We start from the raw sequence: 26,927 nt of genomic DNA, 5'->3' as shown, positions 1-26,927 counted from the left end.
CGACACACACCAACGCTTTCCCAAGTCACATCACCCCAGTTGAGTACTGGGAAAGCCGGCTGAGCAGCTCAAACCCGGATCACCACCAACGCCTCGTTTGTAGACAAGGCAAGACAGGCCGCCCCGACGAACAGCTGCCGGGACTAAGAAGGTCCACAGCTGGTGGTCAACCATAAAAGATTCAGGGGAGCTTGCACGGGCGCGCAAGACGTGAATGGCGAAGCTGTTGCATGGGAGCATTGCCGGGCACATAGTTGTTTCAGTGTCATTGTTTATTTGCATAGTCGCGGTGCTAGTAGGTTGGCTGGTTGGTTGGACCCATATATATACAAGAATGTCGCGTACCAACTCTAGGTGATTGGCAAAGTCTCAGTATAATCTCATTGTTGAAGCAACTTGCAAATTAAAACTCACAAAAATAGAAGTGGGATAATAGTGGGTAAAGGGATGATAACAATGTGAGAACATAAAAAACAAAAAAAGAATTCAATACTCTTGCATGTAACAACAGGAATTTGAATAAATGATTAGAAAAAAAAATTGGTTGATGGAACTGCAATTGTCGTCATCTGCATCGAAGTGGTCGTCGTTTTCTTCGCGGCACTGGGTGGATTCTGGTGAAGCTTGCGCTAAGTCGCGCAAGGCTTGACTCGAAGCTGCAGGATTTCTTTATATGTGAGCGCTGAAGGACCCTATCGGAAAACCCCGCGTTTTCCGGCGTTGAAAAAAACGCTGGAACACGCCGGAGGGAATGGAAAACAACGCCGGAAAACGCCGATCACGCCGGGAGCAACGCGGGAAGGTTGCTGGAAAGCGCAAAATAACACGCTGGGGGCAGGGCTCCCACGCGGGCGCGCAGGATAGCAAGAATCCTCGCTGGAACGGGGTCCAATGGGCGCTGGAGCGCCACTGCAAGGCTGGACACGCGGGAAGGCCGCGCGCTAGTGCACGACTTCAGTTGCGACGCTCGACATTGTCTCAAGCCAACGTTAAGCGCCGCGAACGCCAATGATGCTCCGGGATCCCTCGGGTGTTAGCGGCGAGTGTTTTGCTGAAAAATCGCAATTGCTTAGCGTGCGCGGAACGGTAGAATTACTAGGAATAGCTTCGTGCGAGTGGAAAGTGTAATTCGCCTACCGTGAAGTTCCGAGAGAACGGCCTCCTCCGACACATCGCCCACCCCCGTTAGGGGTGAAATATTCAAGATCCCAAAGATTGCACTAGCATTTGTACAAGTTTCAAATTGTTTATTTACACGCACCGTCGCTGCTTTGCACTGTGATAGTAGTAGTCAACGTCATACGCATCGATATCGTCGAGTACCTCATGCCAAGCATTAGTACATGTGCGGGAGCGCTCGACAACAGCAGCGCCAGGTACACGGTGGCCGCTGCGAGGCACGCGCTCTACACTGTTAGGTTACTGTGCGTTGTTCTGATGAAAGCTGCAGTCCACTGGCCGCTGCGCATAGTCATATTCATTGTTGTATTCGTGTTTTAGACGTTTTACACATTATAGACATGTATATGCATAAGGAAGGAAGTTGGGGCAAGGTGTCTATTCGTCGACAGCAGCCCGCTCATATTCCACATATCCATGCGGGGGAGTGACCAAAAACGGCAAAGCTACCTGTGAAACCATCGGGACAAATCCCACATGTGCACTCACGGCAGATGCCGACACTCGCTATTTCTCGCCAGTTTTAAAGCGGCCACTTTCAAACGCACCGTAAGAAATGCTGCCATCGCAGAATGACCATAATCGTAGAGCCGTACAATAGCTGGCGCTGGAAGGTGTATCACCGCTGAGCTTTCGGTCTTTACTTTTTGTTTCTTTTCGCCGGATTGAGTACGCCGTGCTTATGAGGAGTGAGGATAGGGAACAGAAACACCTCCATTACGCATGTGCTGTTTGCATTTCGAATTTTGGGTACGTTGATGTATTCGCGTTTGCACGTATGGTATACGAAACTGGATTATTTTTCATAGAAAAGCTAGGCCGGTGAAGAGGACGACGTTGCCCTTCGCACGCGCAGACGGCACTGCATACCCAGAACAGCCGGAGGTCGCCTCCCGACCTTTTGCCATGCTGCTTCCCAGCACCGGACGCCCCAGCCCCAACGGCAACGGCGTGAACAACGGGCCGAGAGATCCCGCCGATCTCTGCACCATTAGAGAAGTCTGGGCCTCCAACCTGGACGAGGAATTCTACGCAATCATGCACCTCGTCCAGGGGTGCAACCAGGTCGGTCAGGACACGGAGTTCCCTGGTCTTCTGGTGAGGCCCACGGACCCTCAGCTCCCCAAACCCTGCGCTTACCACTACTCGTTGATGCGGGAGAACAGAATCTGGGTGAAGCTGGTTCAGCTCGTATTCAGTTTCTTCGACGAGAACCCCCAGCCAGCACCAGACGACTGCGCGTGGCAGTTTCACTTCAAGTACAACGTCGAAGACGACGTCTGCGATCCTATTCGATCCGATTTATAATTCAATCAAATTTGACAAGCGTGAACGAGATGAAAATCACCCGAACAAGTTTGCTGTGCGGTGCACAACACCCGGCATCGTCCTTTCGGAGAGTGTCAAGTGCCTTGTCTTCCACGGAGCGTACGACTTATGCTATCTGCTCAAGGTGCTGTCGGAAAAGCATTTGCCGCAGAATGAGACTGAATTCTTCGAGTGGCCTTGGAGGTATTTTACAGCCATCTATGACTTAATGTGCATCATTAAGTACTACACCGGTCTCTGGGGACACCTCCAAGGTGTGGCGAGTACCCCGGATGTCGACAAATTCTGTAGACAACACCAAGGAAACGGAAACACATCACATGCTTTCCGGTGCAGTCTTCTTGCGTGCATGGCAAGTGCATTTTTCTACCATAATGGACGACCAGTACCTACTACGGGCACACATCCGTGGTGGATGAAGGTTAATTCCATTGTATACGGCAGAGTATCCAGCACTGCACAGTTGAGCAGCTTGGACATTCCACAGGACCCCACCGAGTCTTAGCGCGACCGTGTGAACTTATGTTTACCAGAGAATCTGGGGGACTCTGAGTCCCTGTTTAGTAATGCCTGTACGTGGTAATATCAGCTGCTTCTGTTCTGGACATCCCCGTCAAAATTGTGTGGCATAGCACGTGTGCTCGGGAAGTGCTGGTCCCTGCAGCTGCTTCTTCGAAAATATATGCTGAGCACAGTCCTCAAACTGCTGCTTATTAAATTTTGCTGTTCTATTTTTGCGTCGCCTTTGGGGGCTATTAATTGGCCAGTATTTTCCGCATCATTTGGGTTCTTTTTGTAGTATTAGTACTGTAATCTGTATTTAATTCCCTTTTCCCCTTTTTCTTGCCTAGAATATTGTTACGGCATGGCCAACCACGCCACGTGGTGAAGAAGAAGAAGAGAGACACGCGGCGAGCGACATAGAACTCGGTGGCAGCGGCGCTAGGGCGTTAGTTTTTTGTCGGGCTCAAGTTCGCTTTTTTACTAAATCTGTTAGACCTTTTACCGCCAAGATCATCTTCTTGAGTGTGTGCCTCGCTACAATATCATCCCTTATTTTCCCCACGCGGGGACACGGAGGATTTCTCTCGGTCACGACTTGCTTTATGGATAGCGACCTGCCCATGCGCGGTGATATCTGTGTACCAAAAAGTAAGGATGAAATGACGCGACATCATGTGCAGTGATGTTTTAATGAACGAGAGAAAAACTAAAACGAACTTTTTCCGTCTGGTCTTTGTCGGCTGTGTGGACCTCCTCGGCTTGCAGTAAGGTTATTAATGTGGAAGCGTTCTTAGTGGGACGGATTTGCGTCCTGTCAAAAAACTAATGCATTTTCCTATAGACCGGTAGGCCGACCGAAAAACTTTAATAGGATCTCTGTACACACGGCGCGCGCGTGAAGCCGGGCTTCTATCGCGTCAAAACGGTTACTTGAAAATCGCAAGAAAGTAACAGCACTGGACAATACAATACATGCAGTCGTTACGAAGAAGGAGTACTACAACAGCACACCTCTATCTCATAAACCGCGTATAAATATACTTTTATATCGCTCGTAGATGCGTTTACTTGGTGCGTGAGAAATTATCGCATGGGTTCGTTCTCCGTTCGCGATTTGGGCGTATGAAGGTTTGACGACCTATTGGACAAACTATCAGCAAAGGTTGGACTCACTCTTCGCTTTCGCGCTTCTCTCAGCTTTCTTTAGGAAGAGATTGTAATTTTTTTCCCTTTCTTTCTCGCCCGATTGCGCTTAGCCCTGCCGATGCACCGTGAAGGCATCCACGTAATTTTGTTTGTACCGTAATTAAAAAAAACTGTCATCCGTCGTGAGACAAAACGCGAATTCACCTCCAGAAGATGCTCTGGCATCATGGCCCATTAGCACTTGGAACGAAGAACCTTTTCGCCTTGAAACCTGAAGATGACTTGTGAGGACATGGCCATCTACTGAAGCTCCATACGAATACATCCCCGCACGGCAGATTAATGCGCTCCATACACCCGGCTCGCAACAGTCCCTTCCCAGATTGGTACAAGCCAGGCACACTTCCTGTACACACCCAGCGCCGTCTAGTTGATTGTTTGGAGCACTCATTCTTTCTTGTGAACTGCAAAAATAACTCTGGTGTTCGACCTCAGTAACCTCGGGGCAGAATCTCTGCACATATCTTGGGAATAAGGGTGGTTTGTTATTTTCTGTCAGCTGTCACCTCCTGAACCGGCAGAATCCTGGTATGGTCGGGATTTATGACCGCCTTTTAATAGAAACTCTCTTTCGTGGGTTCCGTGGTGTCGTTAATAAGGTTGAATGATAGAGGGTGGTAAAATGGTCCAATTTACTCGCTAAAGGGGACATATGGGAATGTAGCCCCTGTTCGAGTGCGGACAGTTGAAATCTATGAGCAGCAGGAGCGTGTCAGGGCTATGAGTTGCCATACACATCGTATACAGGGCGGGCAGTCAAGCGGTTGTTTGTTTGGGGTGTGCAGGGAACACGAAGAGTGGAGCAATTAGCCGTGATTCCGGCTTGTTGAGTCAGGTCGTGGCCGATGGGGGTAGTAAAGTTTTCCTTCGCACTCCTCCCCCAAAGGTGGATCCGCTGGTACCGCCGTCAGCCGGTGAGGACCAGACGCGATGTTCGCCGGTGCGGCCGATGAGGACCAGACGAGATGTTCGCCGGTGCGGCCGACGATCTGTTAAGCCGCCGGAGGCGGCCGTCGAGGAGTCGATGGGTTCGGTGGTTGCTGGATGCCGGTAGCCATTAGACGCAGGCTTGGGTACGATATAACTTGGAGTTTATGGGCAGTACTATTTACAAGAGAAATTTACAATATTTACATAAAATGGGGTAACTCGTTACAACTCTCGGCATAGCCGAAGGTACAGGGTACCTACAAACGAGAATGGACCCAAGTGGTGGATCTTAGAAGAACGCTCGGCATAGCCGATGGCGCGAAGCGCCTGCAAGAAGTAAAATCCGACCCCCGGAAATGGGGTTCCTAGCATTTATAGGATTTGGGCAGCGCCCCTGCTGGTGCGAGAGTGCAAATGATGTCAGGCGGATATCCGGGCTGACATCAGGGCGACATCAGCTCTCAAGGCCCCGATTGGTCCACTACAAACAAATAAAACACACACACAAAAAAAGAACTAACCAATCGTAAACATGTCACCCCCGCGGTCACATGACCCGATAATCTCTCTCACGCAACTCCTAGTCAGCTTTCCGCGAACGCTATTGCCACCGCTAAGCCAAGGCAAGGCCTCAGCTACCTAGAGTCGCATACCGTGAGGAGCGGCCACCCCACTAGGTTGAACGGGCGGTAACTGCTCCAAAGCGAAAGCCGGACGGCTTAGAACGGTCTAGACTAACGCCTTACAGCAACGTCTTAACGTCTCGCCGCTTCGCCTTTGTCCACGGGCGCTCGCCGGCACAATGAGGAAGTCGGGGCTAATCCCCTCCCGAGGCCAAGGACGGCCGCCGCCCGACCCGCGGGAAGAGCTGACCGAGTACCAGCGCAACAAAGGTTCTCGGGAAAAGCACCCCCTCCTCTCGCCGCACAAAAGGAAGGAACGCGAGGCATGCGCTCGCGGCTTCCAACTTCGCGTCTCGCCGGTAAACAAAACGAGAATTACGCAGCGGGCTTACACCCCCATGCCAAGATTCTGCAATAACTTGAACTCAGTATTAGCAGAACAAAAAAAAAAAATAAAAGTCAGCTGCATGTAGCTATTGTTTTTCACGCAGTTTAGGGCTTAGAACTGCAACTAAAAATGACACAATATAACGTGAGACACGCTATACCCTGACACAACAATACCGCAATGCTAGACAAAAGGAACAGAAAAAAAAACACATAGAAACACCACAGGTACACTGGCTGCCACTGGCTAGACGATTGTTCATACGGCCACTTCTTCAGTGTTCCGTTTTCGTCTACGCGCACACACTCGCACACACACCGGCACCGGTGGCCTCCCCACGCTGTTCCCCGGCCAATGCGTATGTCAGAGCCGTTACTGCGCCTCATTCCAGCACTCGTTCGGAAGGCGGGACAGGGTATCCGCGTTGGCGTGTGCCTCGCCTTTCCGGTGTTTTACCACAATGTTATACCGCTGCAGTGCCAAGGCCCAACGCGTGAGCTTTGCCCCTTGCGGTACTGTCTGGGTGAGGTAACTGAGTGGGTTGTGGTCGGACACGACTATGACTTGGGCGCCAAATACCCAAGTATCGAACTTCCTCAGACCCCAAATCACCGCGAATGCCTCGCGTTCAATGGTGGACCACCTCGATTGTGTGGGCGTGAAGCGGTGGCTGGCAAATGCTATCGGCAGCTCCTTGCCGTCGTCGGTCAGTTGAGCCAAACAGGCTCCCGCGGCAATGGCTGACGCGTCGGTGAACAGCCAAAAGGGTTTGGTGATATCGGGTGTTGTCAAGGAGGTGACATCACAGAGAGCACGTTTTATCATTTTGAAGGAATGATCGGCTTCAGTAGACCATGGGATGCGAGAGGGAGTGCCTTTAGCTGTCAACTGAGTCAGAGGCTTCGCGATGGCGGCAAAGTTAGGTACATAGTCCCTGTAATATCCGCACAGGCCCAGCGCGCTCCTGAGCTCTTTCTTAGTCTGGGGTACCTTAAGCCCTTTGATCGCCTCCAGCTTTGCCGGGTCGGGGCCATGCTTCCCGGAACCCACCACGTGACCCAGGTAGCGGATGGAAGACTGCGCGATCTGACACTTCTCTAAGTTCGCCGAGAGGCCCACCGAGGCGAGCGTCGCAAACACGGCGTCTAAGTGTCTCAGGTGCTCGGGCAGTGACTCGCTAAAAACGGCAATGTCGTCGAGGTACGCGCAAGCATAACCCTCATGAGGTGCGAGCAGCTGGTTCATGATTCGCTGAAAGCTGGCGGCGGCATTTCGCAGACCAAAAGGCATCACCCGCCACGCGAACTGTCCCATGTGCGACACGAACGCGGTGGCCATTTGAGAACTCTCCGCCAGTGGTACCTGCCAATACCCGCGTCGTAGGTCGATCAAGGTGATGAAATGTGCCTTGCCTACCTTCAAAACCAACTCCTGAGGGCAACCCATAGGAAAAGCATCGGGCTCGGTGATCGCGTTTAGGTTCCGATAATCGACGCACATTCTTATCGTGCCATCCTTCTTCGAAACGCACACCAACTGGTGGGCGGAAGGACTTTCGCACCTGTATATAAGGCCTAGCTCTAGCAGTTCGTTCACCTGCTTCGTCACCTCTCCCTTCAATGCCTCCGGCATGCGGTACGGACGGTTCCGCTTCAGTTCCGCGCCCTCGATGAGTTTAATCCTGTGCTCTCCCACCCTAGCGATTCTTAGGTTTCCGGAAAACAGGGGGGCGTAGTGCTGAAACAATTCGCTTATGCTGACCCTATCCTCCGGGCGTAGGTGCAAGGTTTTCTCCTCAGGGAGCACTGGGGCAACCTCAGCCGCAGCGATTTTCCTGGGCACGTATTCGACTTCTCCGAAGTCCTGGTCGTCATGGAATATGACGCCAATGTTCTGCACTCGGCAGGTGTAGGGTCGCAGTCGGTTACCGTGGACCAGCATACGTGCTCCCTCCGGCTTCTCTACATAGTAGGAATGCTGCCTGTATTTCTCCCTGACTGTATACGGACCCAACCACTTAGGGTATAACTTTCCGGGTCGCTTATCATCGAACACTAGCACCTGGTCCCCGGGGTCGAAGGACTTCGGGGTAGTGCGTAGGTTGTAGTGGGTAGCGTATTCGCGCTGGCGCTTAGCGCTTGTCCCTTCTGCAGCTTCGGCCGCTTGTTGAAGTTTTCGCCTCAATTTTAGCAAGTATTGCTCGGGACTCTCAGCTAGGGCGATCGGGAGCTCCTGTTCTCCTGTCCACGAGCGTTGGAGAATAGCTAGCGGGCCGACCGGGTCCCTACCATACAACAACCGAAATGGGGACACCCCGGTTGTGTCATGTGGCACCTCGCGGTAAGCCCAGAGCAAAAATGGGACGAACTTCTCCCATTCGCCCGCGTGTTCGCCTACCACATGGAAAAGCATATTTTTGAACACCCGGTTCCAACGCTCTACCGCTCCGTTGCTCTCAGGGTGGTCGGGTGTAGAGAACCGCGGGGAACACCCGAGCCGCGCCAGAAACTCGGTGGTGAGCTGCGCGGTAAAGTTCGTCCCGCAGTCTGAGCTAACTACTTCCGGGACTCCCGTCCTAGCGAACACCGTCAGCAGCGCGTCGCAGGTAGCCTTCGCGGTCAATGATCTTAGGCAGACCACCTCCGGCCAACGAGTACACAAGTCCACGACGCATAACGCGTATCGGTATCCGCGTCTCGAGGGCGGGTCTATCGGCCCCACCACGTCGACGTTCACTTTTTGGAATGGGTATTTTGGTCGGCTTAGCGGAGCTACCGGCATGCGGTCTGTTAGTCGCCGGTCTGACCTCACCTGACAACCGTGACAGCTGTTGCAACACTCCTGGATGTCCATCTCCATGCCTGGCCAATAGAAGCTGTACTTTATTCTAGCGCTCGTTTTTCGACAACCTAGGTGACCACCCCAGGGCGATTCGTGAGCCAGTCTGAGTACTTGGCGGAGACACGCCACTGGCAAAACCAACTGCTTGATCGGCTCCCCCAGCACCTTGTCTCGGTGGTAGAGCAAGCCGTCGATAACCAGCATGCCTCCCTTCCCGTCGGCTGCATCGCGCCACGCTTTTTCGAGGGTTGCGTCACCCTTTTGCTCTGCTCTAAGCGCTTGGGTGTCACTCGCGGCAGGCTCTCGTTCGTGAATGCTATCACCCGCGTCGCCGTCAACCTCACCGGTTACCGCTTCGTTCGCGTTTTCCTCACCCTGTTCCAGGGTTTCTTGGGGAGCGTCTGCCTCGTTCAGCTCAAGCGCGGCCACCAGCTCGTCGCGCTTCGTCTGTGTCGCGACCATCCCGGTTGCCTCCTGCTCCTGATCTCGGTTTTCCTGCAGAACGCCCCAATCCTCCGCGGATAGCAAACAGTCTGTACGCGATGTTAGCTTGTCGGTGAGTGCGCAAAGCACTGGAGTCCCTTCCCCGACGTTGGAGAAAATCGCCTGGCCCGCCCTTAGTGCAAGCGGGAGGACTACTAGCTTAGCCTCGACTTGTTCCCCAAACGCGGACGCAAGCTTCACGGTGCCGTGAGACTCCGTTAGCGCGTCGGGCACGATGCTCTCCCGCACGACAGTGATTTCTGCTCCGGTATCCACTATTGCGCTTATCTCTTGGTTCCCACAGTGCATGGTTACGCTCGTTAAGCGATCCCCCACACCTGTAGGTCCCTCGGTGGCGACCCGCGCGATTAGCCTTTCTGTGCGCGCTGGCGCGTTTGTCGCGGCTGTCTGTCGCTCCCGGACACGTGGGCAGTTCGGGCGCAGGTGACCCTCCGCGCCGCATTCGAAGCATGCGTTAGGTTTCCCCTTGCTCTGTTGGTTAAACCTTGTCTTGGGCCCCTGCGGAAGTTTCCGTGCCCCCTTCGGGTTGTCACCGCTCGGCTTAGTCGCCGGTTTCTCCCCGTTGGTCACGTTAGCCTCAGCGCTAGCGTCTTTGTTTCCTGCGGCACCCTCAAAGGTCTGCAGCAGCTTCGCGGACTCTGATGCGTCAAACCAGCTGGCCCCCTCACGCAGCCTCACGTATTTCAAAGCCTCCTCGGTCAGCCCCGTCGTCTTCAGCTGATCGGCCACGAGCAGGTCCAACAGCTTTTCGAAGGTTGACACACCTCTCGCTTCCACGTAGAAATTTAGGTAGCTGCGAAGGCGGGTAGTGAAGCTTTTCCACGTCTCCGACTTACGCTTGCGGGCCCCGAGGAACCGCTTTTGGTACTCTAAGGGCGAAAGCCTCAGCTCCTCAAGTACCACCTCCTTGACCGATTCGTAGTCGCGGTTCTGAGCGGGAGTTAGTCTCGTTGAAAGGTACTCGACCCTCTCGGCGATAATGGGAAACACTATCTGCCCCCAGAACTCCTTAGGGACTTCGTATGCCAAGAGGGTGCTTTCAACCGATTCAAACCAAATCGGTACTTCCGCGTCCGTAGGGAATTTTGGGAATGCGCCTGCCAGCATTTTCGCATAGTACCGCAAACCATTGTTCCTACCGCGCGGAGACGCACTGCCAGCTGGGCTGGGCCCACGCGATCGAGAGGCACTATTCGCAAGAGCAAGTTCCAGTTTTAGCGTATTTCGGCGCTCCCTTGCCATTTTCAAGTTGTACTCCATCTGGCGCTCTGAGAGCACCTCACTTTGTACGTCGCTACCGCCACTCACACTCTCGTTATCCTCGTCGCCAGACATGTTAGCCCTTTAACCCGCTATCTCTGGCCCACACACAGCTCTGACACAACAGTGGCAGCGGGGAAAGAAATGAGGAGACTCACCCACTTTAGCTGCGTCAAGTGTGGCTAGCGGCCTGTGGTCGCTCGAGATTTCCGCGGTTCGGCGTTCCCGCCAGGCTTCCTAGTGATGTTGTCGATCGGTGACTCCGCCCAGGGTGGTTATGGCTCTGTCGACGTTCGGCTGCTCCGCAGCCAGGGGCGACGATCCGAGATCTCGCCGCGGTGAAGTTCTGCCAAGTTGTTTCGCCCGAGGCGAATCGCCAGAGGCGATGCAGGTGTCGTACCGTTGCTTCCGGATACCAGCCTGTCCGACTGCGCCAGTAAAGTTTTCCTTCGCACTCCTCCCCCAAAGGTGGATCCGCTGGTACCGCCGTCAGCCGGTGAGGACCAGACGCGATGTTCGCCGGTGCGGCCGATGAGGACCAGACGAGATGTTCGCCGGTGCGGCCGACGATCTGTTAAGCCGCCGGAGGCGGCCGTCGAGGAGTCGATGGGTTCGGTGGTTGCTGGATGCCGGTAGCCATTAGACGCAGGCTTGGGTACGATATAACTTGGAGTTTATGGGCAGTACTATTTACAAGAGAAATTTACAATATTTACATAAAATGGGGTAACTCGTTACAACTCTCGGCATAGCCGAAGGTACAGGGTACCTACAAACGAGAATGGACCCAAGTGGTGGTTCTTAGAAGAACGCTCGGCATAGCCGATGGCGCGAAGCGCCTGCAAGAAGTAAAATCCGACCCCCGGTAATGGGGTTCCTAGCATTTATAGGATTTGGGCAGCGCCCCTGCTGGTGCGAGAGTGCAAATGATGTCAGGCGGATATCCGGGCTGACATCAGGGTGACATCAGCTCTCAAGGCCCCGATTGGTCCACTACAAACAAATAAAACACACACACAAAAAAAGAACTAACCAATCGTAAACATGTCACCCCCGCGGTCACATGACCCGATAATCTCTCTCACGCAACTCCTAGTCAGCTTTCCGCGAACGCTATTGCCACCGCTAAGCCAAGGCAAGGCCTCGGCTACCTAAAGTCGCATACCGTGAGGAGCGGCCACCCCACTAGGTTGAACGGGCGGTAACTGCTCCAAAGCGAAAGCCGGACGGCTTAGAACGGTCTAGACTAACGCCTTACAGCAACGTCTTAACGTCTCGCCGCTTCGCCTTTGTCCACGGGCGCTCGCCGGCACAATGAGGAAGTAGGGGCTAATCCCCTCCCGAGGCCAAGGACGGCCGCCGCCCGACCCGCGGGAAGAGCTGACCGCGTACCAGCGCAACGAAGGTTCTCGGGAAAAGCACCCCCTCCTCTCGCCGCACAAAAGGAAGGAACGCGAGGCATGCGCTCGCGGCTTCCAACTTCGCGTCTCGCCGGTAAACAAAACGAGAATTACGCAGCGGGCTTACAGGGGTGAACGCAGATACACAGGGGGAGAGTGGAGACTCTACCTTACAGTATCCTTGCCGAGAATGCGGAAAGTAAACGAATCAATAACGTAATAAAAACTGTTAACTGCCCCCAAGGTACTCCGACATCTTGGCCCGCTACCGGAACTCCCGACGACTCTATCCCACCTCCACCCCTCCCTCACAACCACCGACACCCGTATATGGCGCCGCCTACAAACACAGACGTACCACAATCACACTCGCCTTCACTATGTCTCCCCCACCCTCTACCCATTCAACTATCCACACTGCAACTCTCCCAACACCACCAGCCACTTAGTTTGAAGATGTCCGTCCAATCCCCCACCCTCCCCACCCCGCTCTCCCCCTCTCCTGAGCATTGGGAGCGCGCGCTGCGCTGCAGCCAGCTCGAAGAACAGGAAGCGCTGATTCTCCGGGCGAAGACTGCAGCCACAGCCCGCGGCCTACCGGAATAGGACGGCCACCCAGTGCTACTCCTTTTAAACCAACTCCCTCCCCCTCTTTTCTTAATAAACGTTTTCAACAACAACAACAACAACAACAACAACAACAAGCCTCTAATAGCAAGTAGTCATTACTACGAGGAAAACATGCTCGGTGTTCTCGCGGTGCTAAACCTGGGGCACAGGGCTGTGCCATTTTGAAGCGACAGCTGGAAATAGTTCATTACAGGGCTTCTCCTTTTGGCGTGTGCCTACCTCCGTGCGCTCATCACCGCCTTTTTATCGCCGTGCAGGCGAAGCAGTGCGGGCGTTGCTTTCGATGCCGAGCCCAGGCCAAGAAAACAATGAATTCACCTGTTTTGAAACTCGGACATACAGCCTGAGCCAGACTGCTCTGTTTGGTGGGCAGGCGAACTCAAGAAAAATTTACCTTGGCTTCTAGGTTTCGCCGCAAGAGGGAAAAGCGACGGCAAAACTGCAAGCCTCGACTGTTCCACCACCCGTGAATACTTGGCGCACGTGACGCATACGGCACATATCCACACGGGAGAGTGACCAGAAATGGCAAAGCCATCTGTGACGCTGCCGGCCAAAACAAGCACGTGCACGAATGGCAGGCGCCGACACTATAGTTATTTCTTGCCAGTTTTAAAACGGCCACATTTAGACGCACTGAAGGAAACATTGTCAATGGAGAACCACCATATATAATCGCATAGGCGTAAAATGGCTGGCGCTGGAAGACTTGTCACCGTGGATTGTTTGGTATTTATTTTTTTCTACCGCATCAAGGACGCTGCGCTTACGAGTTATCTAGCAAACAGAAACTCCTTCATTGCGCATGTGCTGTTTGTTTTTAAAGGTTTTGTTACGTTGGCGTATTCGAGTTTAAACATATATGGTTCACGAAACTTGCTCACTGAGAAAGGTCAGTCGCAGAGGAAGACGACGACGGTGTCAGTCGCGTGCTCAGAAGCAAGTGACGGATTAGTCAGTCACGAGCTTGTGAGGTTACCCTCACCAGCTTTCGATTTAGTGTCCCAAACGTAAAGTATTACTCGTACCACTGCAATCTGGCCCTTTCACCACTCTGTGCATTTTGTAACGAATTAGAGACAACTGAACATTTTTTCCTCTCCCGCCGGATGAGAACCGGCGTATTCAGCATGGTATGTGGAGAGCCTCATGAGACTCGTACCATCCTTCGCAATAAGACACGTAACGTACGTGGCATCATTACACAAGTAGAGGCAATGCGAGCGGAACAAAATCAACGCGCTGATACTCAAGGCGTACAAGGCGGCACTGGGGCTCAACGACGGCACAAGCACGGAGAGACTCCTGGTACACGGCGCTCACCGTGAGGCACGCGCTGATGAGTGCTCCGCATTTTCTTGGTATTTTTTTCCTGCAGCACCGAACTTACGTCCTAAACAACAGCTCCGCTGTAAAAGTTTTAACTGCTACAGTTAAACGTGAATATAAAAAAACCTCTATGTAACAAATTCTTGTATTTAACGAAGTTTTCAATTTCCCATTGCCAGCCCCATCGAAACCCACGTGTCGCAACCTCTATGTAACGAAGGCGTTGCAACGGTTAATCTTGATATAACGAATTCGCTATGGTGATGAGCCATTCTTTTGTACACTTTTGCTGAGAAATGGGCTGAAAAAATGCACTAATTTAGTGGACTTCCCCACACCGCAAACTACCGTGCGTATCCAGTGTGCGTGTGGTGTTGGTTAGGAGTTAGGCGTGCCTGTCGACACGTAGTCGCGTGTCTCCACTATCATCTGTGGTGGTTCATTGGTGATGAGTTCTGCGGCCAGAAAACGAAATGTCTTGTCTTTTCAAGACAAACTCCCAGTTTTAATTGCCGTCTCCACTGGCGACAAAGAGGAACGTTGACGCCGGTACGGTATCCCAGACAGCACCCTCTCTACAATTTTGAGTGCGACAAACAGCGTCAAGTTCGCGAAAAGGCGCCCTTGCAGCATAAGGTTGGTCCTTGAAATGGGCTAAGGCGCCCAAAAGTGTTAAAAGGCAAAACTGATACTTGAGTTACATTTGCAAATGCGGCGGTAAGGAACCTTCCGTCTCTGGAGTTCCGTGTAGTGACTAAGTTCGTGGGAAAGCAGCAGGTGCAAATCACGCAGTTTTTCAGTGAGAAATAAATTCGTCAAGTGTGAGTTCCCCATCACTGATGTCTAGCATTTTGGTTTCGTTTCTGTTTGTATCACGCGAGCATTACTTGGAAACCTGGATATAACGAAAAATTGCGAATTCTTGTCAACTTCGTTACATCCAGAATTGGAGGCTTAGCGCAAAAAAGACGATGACGGTGGCAAACGTCCTCGTCTTTTTTGCGCTAAGCCTCCCATTCAGTATGTACCAACTCGCCCAACAGCGCGTTCTGTTAACGTTACATCCAGGTTTAACTGAATATAATGAATGCATCTGTTCGCTTACAGACATGCCAACCCACACAAAACGCCGGGAAGGTGCTTCACTGTTAGGTTACTGTGCGTTATTGTTCTGATGAAAGCTGCAGTCCACTGGCCGCTGCGCATAGTCAAATTAATAGTTGTCTTCGTATTTTCGACGATTTACACGTAATAAACATACATATGCATAGGGAAGGAAGTTAGGGCAAGGTGTCTGTTCTTCGATAGTAGTAGTCAGCTTTTATTTTGTGAAAAGGGGCAAAAGAAAGGGGGAGATATCAAGGGTGGGATATAAATTTTAGGACCCCAGAAGCTATTTGGCTATCCCTGGCCCTACTAAGCAGCGCAAGCTGCTGTGCAGGGTCCCAGCTGGACAGGGCTTCCTCCCAGGACTCTAATAGCATCCCGCCCATATGGCACATATCCACTCGGGGGAGTGACCAAAAACGGCAAAGCTATCTTAAAAACCATCGGGACAAATCCCGCATGTGCACACACGCCACTTGCTGACACTCGCTATTTCTTGCCAACTGTAAAGCGATCACTTTTAAACACACCGTACAAAATAGTGTAATCGCAGAATGACCATAATCGCATAGCCTTACAACAGCTGGTGCTGGAAAGTGTATCACCACTGAGCTTTCAGTCTTAATTTTTGTCTTTTCGCCGCATTGAGTACGCCGTGCTTATGAGGAGTGAGGATAGGAAGCAGAAACACCTTCATTACGCATGTGCTGCTTAAAATACGAATATCTGTGCGTTGATGTATTCGCGTTCTCAAGTATATGGTATACGAAACTCGCTTATTATTCATAAAAAAAAGCTAAGCCGGCGAAGAAGAAGACGGTGCCATTGCACGCACACGCGCCACTGCATACCCAGAACAGCTGGAGGTCGCCTCCCGACCTTTCGTCTTGCTGCCTCCGAGCTCCGAACGCCCTAGCCCCAACGGCAACGGCGTGAACAACGGGCCGAGAGATCCCGCCGATCTCTGCACCATTAGAGAAGCCTGGGCCTCCAAACTGGACGAGGAATTCTACGCCATCATCCACCTCGTCCAGGGGTGCAACCAGGTCGGTCAGGACACGGAGTTCCCTGGTCTCCTGGTGACGCCTGAGGACCCTCAGCTCCCGAAAACCTCCGCTTACGATACTCGTTGATGCGGGAGAACAGGATCTGCGTGAAGCTGGTTCATCTCGGATTCAGTTTCTTCGACGAGAACGGCCAGCCAGCATCAGACTGCTGCGCGTGGCAGTTCAACTTCAAATTCAGTGTCGACGAGGATGTCTTTGCGGAGAACCTAAACATCTAACTGAATCGGGCCTCAAATTTGACAAGGACGAAAGAGACGAAATTCCCCCGAACAAGTTTGCTGAGCTGTGCAAAACACCCGGCGTCGTCGCCCTCTCGGAGAGTGTCGAGTGCCTTGTCTTCCACGGAGCGTACGACTTTGGCTATCTGCTCAAGGTGCTGACAGAAACGGATTTGCCACAAAAAGAGAGTGCATTGTTTAGGCTGTTTTCAATTTTTTTTCCAGCCATCTATGCCTTAATGTGCATCATGGACTGCCCCGGTCACCGGGGAGACCTGCAAAATGTGGCGACTGCCCTGGAGGTCCACAGATTCTGGAGACAACACCAAGTAAACAAAACAGCATGCTTTCTCGTGTCGTATTCTTACGCGCGTGATAAGTCTGTTTTTCTGGCATAATGGATTACGAGTACTACGGACACACATCCGTCGTAGGCGGAGGTTGATTTCAGGCTGTACGGCAGATTATCCGGCACTGGACAGTTGAGAAGACTGGACTTCCCACAGAATCCCACTTAATCTTGGCCCGACCGCGTGAATTTACATTTAACACATAACCTCAGGGACTCTCTGAGTGCGGTATAGTAATTGGTGTTTTGTGGCAAAACCAGCTGCTTCGGTTGTTAACGTCCCTGCCAGTCTGGATTAGCGTGTGTGCTCGGCCTGTGGGGCGCTCTGCAGCTGTTTATTTTAAAATATATTCGGAGCACAATCCTCAAACCGTTTCTAATTGAAAATATGCCTTCCTGTTCTTGCGTCGCCTTTGGGTGCCAATAATTGTGCAGTATTTTCTTTACCAGTTTGATTCTTGCTGCAGTATTAGTAGTGTAACCTGCATTGCAATCCTTTTCCCTATTTTTATCGTCCATAATATCATCTCTTATTTTCCTCACGTGGGGACAAGGAGGATTTCTCTGGGCTACGACCTGCTTTATGACTAGTGACCTGCCCATGCGAGGTGATCTCTGTTCGCCAAAAAGTGAGGATGGAATGACGCGCCTTTCTGCGCAAGGATGTTTTAATGAACGAAAGAAAAAGTAAAACGAGCTTTTTTCGTCTGCTCTTTGTCGGCTGTGCGTACTTTCTCGGCCTGCATCAAGGCTTTTAAAGCGAAAGCCTTTTTAGTAGAGCCGATGAAGTCCTGTAAAAAAAAAAATATTCCTTTTCCCGTAGACCGTCTGGAGGACCGAAAAGCTCGAATAAGATTTCTGGACACAGGGCGCTGCATGAAACCGTGCTTTTATTGCGTCATAACGATTACTTTAAAATTGCAAGAAAGAAACTGTTCTAGAAAAGATAATACACGCACCGATCGGAAAGTGTTACGGAAAGTGTCGGGCGCGTCATGTCGCCCCATACGAAGCGCAATGTCTCAGTCGTGGCCTTTGCTCAGTGGTCGCGGCCAATCAACATCTCAATCGCCGCTCCGAGACCATGCATTTTCGCGGCCTTCTGGGCACGCCGAGTTCGATATATCAGATGTGAACTTCGTCATAAGGAATATGTTTCGCGTGTATTTTCGTAACTGATTTATTTTTGTTCGATATATAGCATAATTCGCTCTATCCGGGTTCGCTATACTAGGGTTTGACTGAATTTGCTGGAGAGTGCGAGGGCCGTGGCGCCGGGATTACTTGTGCGCAGTCGCGACACAGGGGTGGAGGCCTTCATTTAGGGGACATCCACGGGGTACTTCTTTCGGGAAAATCAGTTCCTCCGGGTCAGCAGCGGCCCTCAGAAGTAGCCCTCTGTGTGAAGTGAACAAAAGAGAACAAAAAACAACAACACCCACAAGCCAAAAGAGACAACATACAAAACACATGCAAACAACAGCACGAACAATACAGCATCAGTTGGGCTGGTATGAAGGGGGTGACACGCATAGTTTAATTCACAAGCGGCCAGGGTAACAAAAAGTTCCTTTTTCTTTCCCCATAACTTTCCCCATTAGGATACTCGGGCGCCTTACTCCGGCGTTTGGTTCATCCTACAGTGCCAGTTCTGCTTACCAAAAGTGGCCCACTTCGCACTCTAATCGCAGCGGGAGGCCTCAAACCCAGAAGGCCTCGCACACATCCATTGAAAGCTTGAGAATAGGTTGAGGACGTTTCGACCCCAATGCCTCTAATCATTCGCTTTACCAGGTGCGACTGCTTTCCCATCGAGCGCCAGCTATCCTGAAGGAAACTACGGAGGGAACCAGCTACTAGATGGTTCGATTGGTCTTTCGCCCCTATACAAGGGTCGAACGGTCGATTTGCACGTCAGAATCGCTTCGGACCTCCACCAGAGTTTCCTCTGGCCTCGTCCTGCCCGGGTAGTTCGCTGTCTTTCGGGTGCCAACGAGTGCGCTTACGCTCCGCCCCGGTGACAAGAGAGCCCCTAAGACGGGCCGTTGCTGCTCCCTGGATCGGACCCCTGTGCGGTCGAGGATGGCAAAATGTTCCTGCGTTTTTGCAGCCACCCCATTTTATAGGGACGATTTCCCGTGCATGCCGGATGAACTTGCCAAGCGTTGTAGTCCCACACAAGGGCCGAGCGCCAGGCCGGGGAGTCACTTGTAGCTATTTTACCGGTAGGTACCATCAAGGCACACGAATGCACATCGGGCCTCCCACAGCCACGGTGGACACTTAAGTCACAACCGCCTGTGGCAGGACATGCCGCAAGACTCTTTCACCCTCGGCAATGCGGCATGATGGCCGGGTGCCCCGCCAGATGGACAAAGGTCAGGGGCCCCTCGCAAGGGCAAAGGCAGATTTCCAGGAGAGGAATCCCCTTTGAAGAGTCCGCACTCTACCAGGGAAGGCGTGTACCCATTAAAGAGTGGGTGCCCGGCGGTACGCCGATTCGAACCCGGTATCTCCCCTATACGAGGCAATAGCTGTACCTCTGAGCCATCGCTGAGCCATCGCTAGGTGACCTAAAGAAACCCTCCGTGTACCCACGTGAAACGGGACCTTCGTGGGATCTTCGCGAGCAAAAATACGAGATGGGAGACCACATCGCAATAAAGGAATCTTTAAATGCTGCACAAGATACTGCAGAATTTATGGCACCTAGAGGCGATGCAAACACAGGGAGGCAAATTTTAATGAGGAACGGTTTGAGGCCTGTTCTGCGTATTTTAGAAGAGGCGCAGAATGCAGCAAGGACTCAGAACACAGTGCAAGCCGCACAATTGTGGCGAGAACACCCAGAACAGGAAAACCTTCCATTACCACGAACTGCAAGTACGGTCGGGCTCGGCGTCCAGGGGATTTTCTGGTGAGTGTAAATGATCAGCCTATGTGGGACACTGCGACAAATCAAAGCTGCTGAACTGTTCACTGCCGCATACTATAGGCTGCTAGAACGTCGTGGCGTCCATGAAAGACAAAACACTTGACACTGTCCGAGAAGACGATGCCAGATGTGGTGCACTGCTCAGCAGACTTAATTGTTCGGGTCAATTCGATCTCGCTGGTGTCTGTAAATTCGATGCCGCATTCAGTTGGAGAGCGGATGGGGTGCTCCGCAGAGACGATCTCTTCGACGTTGACCTTGAAATTAAATAGCCGCGCAAAGCTGCCCGGTGCTGGCTGGCCGATCTCGTCGAAAGAAGTAAATCTCAAGTGGACGAACTGCAAGGAGGATTGGTACACTGATGGCTGGAACGCAGTGTCTGATGGCGTGACAAGAACACCGGGAAACTCCGTGTCCAGTGCGACGCGGTTGTTCTCCTGGACGAGGTACATGAAGGTACATGACAACATTGAATTCCTCGTCCAAGTTCGACACTCGCACACCTTGGATGGGGCTGGGATGGCAGGGATCTCTCGGCCCGTTGTTCACCAGGTTGCCGTTGGGGCTGCGGTGTTCTGGGCTGGCAACGAGTATGACGAAAGGTCGGGAGGCGACCTCCGGCTGTTTGGGGAAGCAGCAGCTTCTGTTCGTTGTTGTTGTTGTTGTTGTTGTTCCTTCGCAAAATGGCGCATACCCAATCAGGGGATCGGCCAAACATCAGTTGCTAATTCGAATGAGATTGCTGCCTAGGTGGATGATGCAAGGAAAGTTAGAAAATTTTGGAAGCTTTTTTCTTCTTGTTTTTGAGGAATCGAGATTGGAAATTAGTCAAAATTGAAACAAAATAAATAGAGAAAGAAAGAAAGAAACAAAGAAAGACGAAGAAGAAGAAGGAGGAGGAGGAGGAGGAGGAGGAGGAGGAGGAGGAGAATAATAATTATTAAAAAAAAAACAGCAATGGAAACGTTTGGAGGGCTCTGGTGAGGTTCCAGAATAAGATACGAATTAGGTTGTGAATCTTTTGGAATTTTCTAGTGCTAATGGCAACGCCGTCTTTTTCGCTGGCTGAGCTTTATCAAAAAGCCAGTTTGATATACCATACGTGTGAACGTGAATGCATCAACGTATCAGAAACTCGTAAAATAAATGGCACATGCGTAACGAAGAGATTTCTGTTTGCTAGCCTCACTCGTCGTAAGCGCAGCATCATCGCTACAAAGAAAACAAAAAAAAAAAAACATCAGAGGCCAACCACTCCGCGTTGCTAAACCGTAGCGCCAGCTGTTATACGGCTAAGCTATGACCATAACGATGATTTTCCAATGGCTGTACTTCATACGGCGCGCTTGAAACTACCCGTATCTCCCATCTGTGCGCGTATGGGATTTTGTCCTGGGGTGTCACAGATGGTCTTGCCATTTCTGGTCACTCCCCCGTGTGGGTATGTGTCACGTGCGTCATGTGGGCGAGGTGCGATATTCCGCTCCGAGATCGGTGTACGATGCACTTCCAGTATACGATGCAGACAGACAAGTAATCGTGTCGATACACCGTGACCCGTCGTCAAATCTACACTTAGCCAGATTATTGCCAATTATGGTCTAATATTATTGGCCAGAGTTCTTCAATATATACAGTTGAGAAACCCCGCTTCAGTATCCGGGCCGCGCGTGCCCCCCTGCTCCGTTGAAGTGAGGGGCAAGTGTACTGGCGCGCCCTTAGGGCACAAAAACTGAATTTCGATAAAGTATTACATAATCACAATTTTTTTGTAAAATAAAGCTAATTTTTAAATTATAAGACGTTAATTATGTAAAATGTACCTATGTGTTATGGTTTCTCGTTTTATGACTTACAGCAGCCGCCGCAAGCATTTCAGTACTACTTCAACTTTCTGCCGACAGACGACAGGCTAGTCAACTTGCCCCTTGCTTGCCCCCAGCGCAGGGGGGCAACTGAAGACCGGCTTTTGATACATGGGGCCTATGGGGAGTTTCGCAACAGGTATATATTCAGTAACTGTGATTATTGGCTATTCGCTGATTTTAAATGCGGAGCATTTCTTAGGCTCGCCTGGTCCTCCGTCGTTGATGGCGGCGCCGTCCACACGCTCACTGCGCATGCGCAACTCTCCTCCTTACACCCACAGCTCCGCGATACTACACTATAAAAAAAGAGTTACCGGCGCCCGGTTTCGATCCCACGACTCTCTGGCCGCAACGGGAGGTACGCGGTGCTCTTCCCACTACGCTACAGATCCGGGACAGGAGCAAGTGCTACGAACGCGCCTTATGTCCTTGACTCATTCAAACTACGTCCAAGAAGCTACTGATACAACGAAGGCACGCGAAGCTGAACGTCAACGGAAACGACGAACTGAAAACTTTAGAGGGGGATGCTGAATTTCCCGTGGGAAAGCTGTGGCGGGAAGCGCCACGCGCCTTGCAGCTCAACCAGCCCCGTCCGCAGCGCCTCTGATGCTGATTGTGGCAGGATGCCCCTAGGGATTGGCCAACCAAAGAATCCATCACGAGATAGGTTCGCGTTCAACCACCGTCGTCATCTTCCCGTCGGGGAACCGCCGAAGAAGAAGAAGAACGAGAAGACAAAGCTGACTTGCTCAGTATGATTAATTATTCTCTCAGGAATGCTTGGATACCCGATGGGTGGCGGATAGCAAAAATACTTCTTATACCGAAGAATGTTGGTCAGGGCTTCGCTGTTGATAACGTCAGGCCTATCTCTCTGACTTCTAACGTAGTAAAACTAATTGAGCGGATCTTGCTTCACCGAATTATGGAATTTATGTCTGAGTATAATATCCTCAGCCCAAGCCAAATTGGATTTCGCCCAGGTTGTTCTATTTGGAGTGCCCACATCGACCTTGAAAGTCGTATAAAACTTGCCCGTCGATATAAACAGGTTGCGGCTCTAGTGACCTTGGATATAGCAAAAGCATACGACAGCGTGGAGTATCCGGTGTTATTGTCTCGCTTACAGAAATTAAATTTCCCGAGATACATTATAGCATGGCTGTATGAGTTCCTAAAGGACAGGCAGTTCTGGTGTGTGAGGGGTAACATTTGTTCCTCTCGGCGCTCGCAGAAAAGAGGTGTACCACAGGGAGCTGTCCTTTCGCCGGTTCTTTTTAACATCCTGTTAAGCTCGGTCCCTTTGGTTTCGGGTGTCCAGACTTATGTTTATGCCGACGATATTGCGTTTTTCGCATCTGCTTCTGACATACACGAACTGTATGTATTAATGCAGTCGTATCTGAATACTTTAGATTCCTGGTTAGACAGCATCTCTCTCACTATAAATGCCAGGAAATGCTCTGTGCTAGTTTTTCAGTCCACTTTTTCCTTTAATATCTCTCTCTGTTATCGTCAGCACATCATACCCCAGGTTGATTCTTTAAAATACCTTGGTGTAGTATACACAAGCCAACTTGACTGGAGTCCACATATAGAGCGTATAGCTACTAAAGGAGCACGTGCTGTTGGCATATTGAGGCGCCTCAGTCATAGAAGAGGGGAATGCGCCGTGAATCTCTTCTGATGATATACCATATGTACGTGCGGCCTATTTTAGAGTTCGGGTGTGTTCTATTCTCGGGTGCTGCTACGTATAAGCTCCATCGCCTAGTTCTTCTGGAACGCCAGGCTCTGCGCTGCTGTTTAGGGCTACCTAAACATGCAGCTAATGCGTTACTTTATTTGGAAGCCGGAGTTCCCCCTCTGAATCACCGATTTCGAATACTTACGGTGGAGACTTTCTTGAGAGCCTATGGCGGGGGGGTTAGCAGGGCACAATTTATCTTTGTAGCTGAGCCAGCTGTGTTTCTGGCGGCCCAGTGGCCCAGGTCCTATCGACCGCAAGTTACTCTAGCACAAAGCTTGGTGTCTCCATTAGGGGTTGCGCTCAATAACATACTTCCATCTCTTGATAGGGGTCATACGATAACGGTCAACTTCCGGAACATATTTCCCCAAAATGCTAAAATGTTACCTGCCAGACTGCTCAATGGTATCCTAGAAGATCATTTGGCCTCAATTCAGCAAGATACTATCATTTATACAGATGCTTCTCAACGAGATGAAAAATCCGGAATAGGTATAGTTTCCCCTTCCCTAAATTGGTACTTTTCGGTTCGTCTGGTGGATTTTACCCCAATATTCTATGCGGAATTCTTGGCAATAGTGTTGGCACTACGAAAGCTTCACATATCGGTATCGTCTCCACTCATAATTACAGATTCCCTATCCGTAGGCTTAGCCCTTTCTTCTCCGAAAGACTCACCTCTTCTACGGACGTTTCGGTCACTTCTGCCACCTCATATTACTGAAGTCGACTTTCTTTGGGTCCCTGGGCATGCGGGAATCACCTTTAATGAAACCGCAGATTCTCTGGCAAGGGTAGCACTCTCCGGGCCTGTTGTCGATGTCATTGAGACTACGCCTCTATTAGCCGCCGCAAGGTTCCGTAGATTGTTGAAACTGCAAAGGCAGCACGAATCAGTCCTATTGTCGTTGCGAGATTTCTGTCATCTCAAATTCTCCTGGAAACCGAATTGGTGCCCCTCACGCGACCTGGAGGTGATAGTAACGAGCCTTCGATGTCGTGTGCCCCAGTTGAACAGATACCTCCACAGGTCTCGTCTGGTGCAGTCTGCCATGTGTAGTTACTGTAATGAAGAAGAGTCTGTCGACCATTTCCTTTTGTCCTGTCGACGATTTTCAAGCCTCAGACGTCAGCTCCATGAGGTGCCGCTTCATAGCGTGGTAATTGACATTATCAGTGCCGGCTCTGCTATCATTTGGGGCTTCAGAAACGGGATATTGCCGCCGGGATGTTTGTTCTGCTCTTCTGCGCTTCATAGAAGATTCCAAAAGATTCACAACGTAATTCGATTCTTATTCTGGAACCTCACCAGAGCCCTCCAAACGTTTCCATTGCCGGTTTTTTTTTTAATAATTATTATTTTCCTCCTCCTCCTCCTCCTCCTCCTTCTTCTTCTTCTTCTTCGTCTTTCTTTCTTTCTTTCTCTATTTATTTTGTTTCAATTTTGACTAATTTACAATCTCGATTCCTCAAAAACAAGAAGAAAAAAGCTTCCAAAATTTTCTCACTTTCCTTGAATCATCCACCTAGGCAGCAATCTCATTCGAATTAGTAACTGATGTTTGGCCGATCCCCTGATTGGGTATGCGCCATTTTGTGAAGGAACAACAACAACAACAACAACAACAAAGCTGCGAAGAGGAGGGCGTGTAAATTGCTCTCAGCCGGTGACCAATGTCAACAACCTTTACCTCACCAAAGCTGACGGAGACTACCTATTCTACCACAGAGACAACATCGACAAGAACATGATGGACGTGTTTCGGCGCCTCGAGAACCACCGCCTACTCACCTTAACACAACAGCACTTGCGTGCCTTTGCCACCGGTGTGGACCCGGACGCGGAATTCCCTCTGGCGCTAGTGAAAACCAGATCACTCAACATAACGGCAACACAATGGAACCACACGGAACCGCCACGATGCTTCGCATCCTCATCAGGGTTTCCCACGGGGAGATGGTGCAATTTTTTTTTCTCTTTGCCTTCAAAGCACCCCGCACGCTCCTACCGATTTGCCATTCAGCCCTCCGCCGCGTCGGCGTTATGCAACTCGGCCCTCCGCCTAAAAACATTGCCGAACCCTGCAATAGAGCATCTGTAAAAAATCCTCCGTCGCATGCCCCCGCGCGAGGGACACGAGTAAATGCAGAGCATTGGGGTCGTTTACGTGGCGTAGGGTTGGTGGTGGTGGTGGTAGTTGTTGGTGGTAGTTGTTGGTGGTGATAGTTGGGTTTGATAGAGAGAGAGAGGAGAGAGACGTAAGTAGGTAACGTTAACTTGTTGCGTTCGTCTGCTGCGCCGCGTTACGCATGTTCCCGACCGTGGTCAAGTTGTCGAACCACAGCAAAATTTGACGCCGGATTGAATTAGAAAGAGGATGCGGTCCCCCGCAGAGACGTGCTCTTCGACGTTGAACTTGAAGTGGAACTGCCATGCACAGACGTCTGGCGGGCTGGCCGTTATCGTCGAAAAAACTGAATCCGAGCTGAACCAGCTTCATCCACATCCCGTTGTCCTTCGTCAACGAGTAATGGCAAACGGGTGGATTGAGGAGCTGAGGGTCCGTGCGCCTCACCAGAAGACCGGGGAACTCCGTGTCCAGAGCGATGTGGTTGCACTCCTGGACGTGGTCCATGATGGCGCCAAATACCTCGTCCATGTTGGACGCCCCCACGTCTCCAGTGGTGCAGAGATCGGCGGGATCTCTCGGCCCGTTGTTCGTGCCGTTGCCGTTGGGGCTGAGGCGTTCGGAGCTCGGGGGCAGCATGACGAAAGGTCGGGAGGCGACCTCCGGCTGTTCTATGCAGTGGCGCGTGTGCGTGCGAATGGCAACGTCTTCTTCGCCGGCCAGCTTCCTATACTATACGTGCGAACGCGAATACATACAGGTACCAAAATTTTGTAATGCAAACAGCCCATGGGTAATGGAGGGGTTCCTGTTTCGTATCCTCACTTCTTATAAGCGCGGCGTACTGAATGCGGGAAAAAGAAAAAAAAATGAGACCGAAGGCTCAGCGGTCATGCACGTTCCAGCGCCAGGTGTTGTACAGCTATGCGATTAAGGTCATCCTGAGATGACAGTATTTTCTAAGGAGCGTTTAAAAGTGGTCGCTTTAAAACTGGCAAGAAAAAGCTAGTGTCGGCATCTGCCATGTGTATGTGTGCACGTGTGGGATTTGTCCTGATGGTGTCACAGATAGGTTTGCTGTTTTTGGTCACTCCCCTGTATGGAAATGTGGCATATGAGCGGGATGCTGTCGACGAATAGACATCTTTCCCCAATTTCCTTCACTGAGCATATAGTACATGTTTATAACGTGTAAGACGCCGAAAACACGAAGACAATAATTAATTTGACTATGCGCAGCGGCCAGTGGACTGCAGCTTTCATCAGAACGACGCACATGAACCTATAGTGTAGCACCGTCCCATCATGTTGTATGAGTTTGCATGTCTGTAAGTGAATAAACGCATTATATACGCAGTTAAACCTGGGTATAATGAAG

General features: G+C 51.2%; 2 protein-coding genes across 2 annotated transcripts; one reads left to right on the top strand and one right to left on the bottom strand.

Annotated features, from left to right (window-relative positions):
* The first annotated feature begins 2,085 nt into the window (after positions 1-2,085).
* LOC144146438 (CCR4-NOT transcription complex subunit 7-like) lies at positions 2,086-2,487 on the top strand. Its single transcript, XM_077678392.1, has one exon. It carries the CDS (start codon positions 2,086-2,088, stop codon positions 2,485-2,487), a length of 402 nt encoding a protein of 133 aa, XP_077534518.1.
* Positions 2,488-6,441: 3,954 nt separating this feature from the next.
* On the bottom strand, positions 6,442-26,188 carry LOC144146437 (uncharacterized). The gene is made up of 5 exons (XM_077678391.1): positions 25,997-26,188; positions 20,303-20,420; positions 16,082-16,341; positions 9,844-10,434; positions 6,442-7,236 (listed from the first exon to the last, which is right to left on the bottom strand). Exons 1-5 carry the CDS (start codon positions 26,186-26,188, stop codon positions 6,532-6,534), a joined length of 1,866 nt encoding a protein of 621 aa, XP_077534517.1. The 3' UTR covers positions 6,442-6,531.
* Positions 26,189-26,927: the final 739 nt, after the last annotated feature.

The sequence above is a fragment of the Haemaphysalis longicornis genome, unplaced genomic scaffold, assembly GCF_048455015.1.
Source record: "Haemaphysalis longicornis isolate Haplotype H1 unplaced genomic scaffold, Haemaphysalis longicornis Haplotype H1 scaffold_7, whole genome shotgun sequence".
In the NCBI taxonomy this organism is placed as follows: domain Eukaryota; kingdom Metazoa; phylum Arthropoda; class Arachnida; order Ixodida; family Ixodidae; genus Haemaphysalis; species Haemaphysalis longicornis.
This window is presented reverse-complemented; position numbering and strand designations above follow the sequence as displayed.

Excerpts from the sequence above, each read along its gene's own strand:
- LOC144146438 (XM_077678392.1), top strand. The coding sequence starts at position 2,086 with ATGCTGCTTCCCAGCACCGGACGCCCCAGCCCCAACGGCAACGGCGTG.
- LOC144146437 (XM_077678391.1), bottom strand. The coding sequence starts at position 26,188 with ATGCTGCCCCCGAGCTCCGAACGCCTCAGCCCCAACGGCAACGGCACG. Across the intron at positions 20,421-25,996 it reads CGGAGTTCCCCGGTCTTCTG|CCGGAGGTCGCCTCCCGACC; the intron begins GTGAGGCGCACG and ends TTCCCCAAACAG. Across the intron at positions 16,342-20,302 it reads CCATCCCAGCCCCATCCAAG|GTTTTCGGGAGCTGAGGGTC; the intron begins GTGTGCGAGTGT and ends TCGTAAGCGGAG.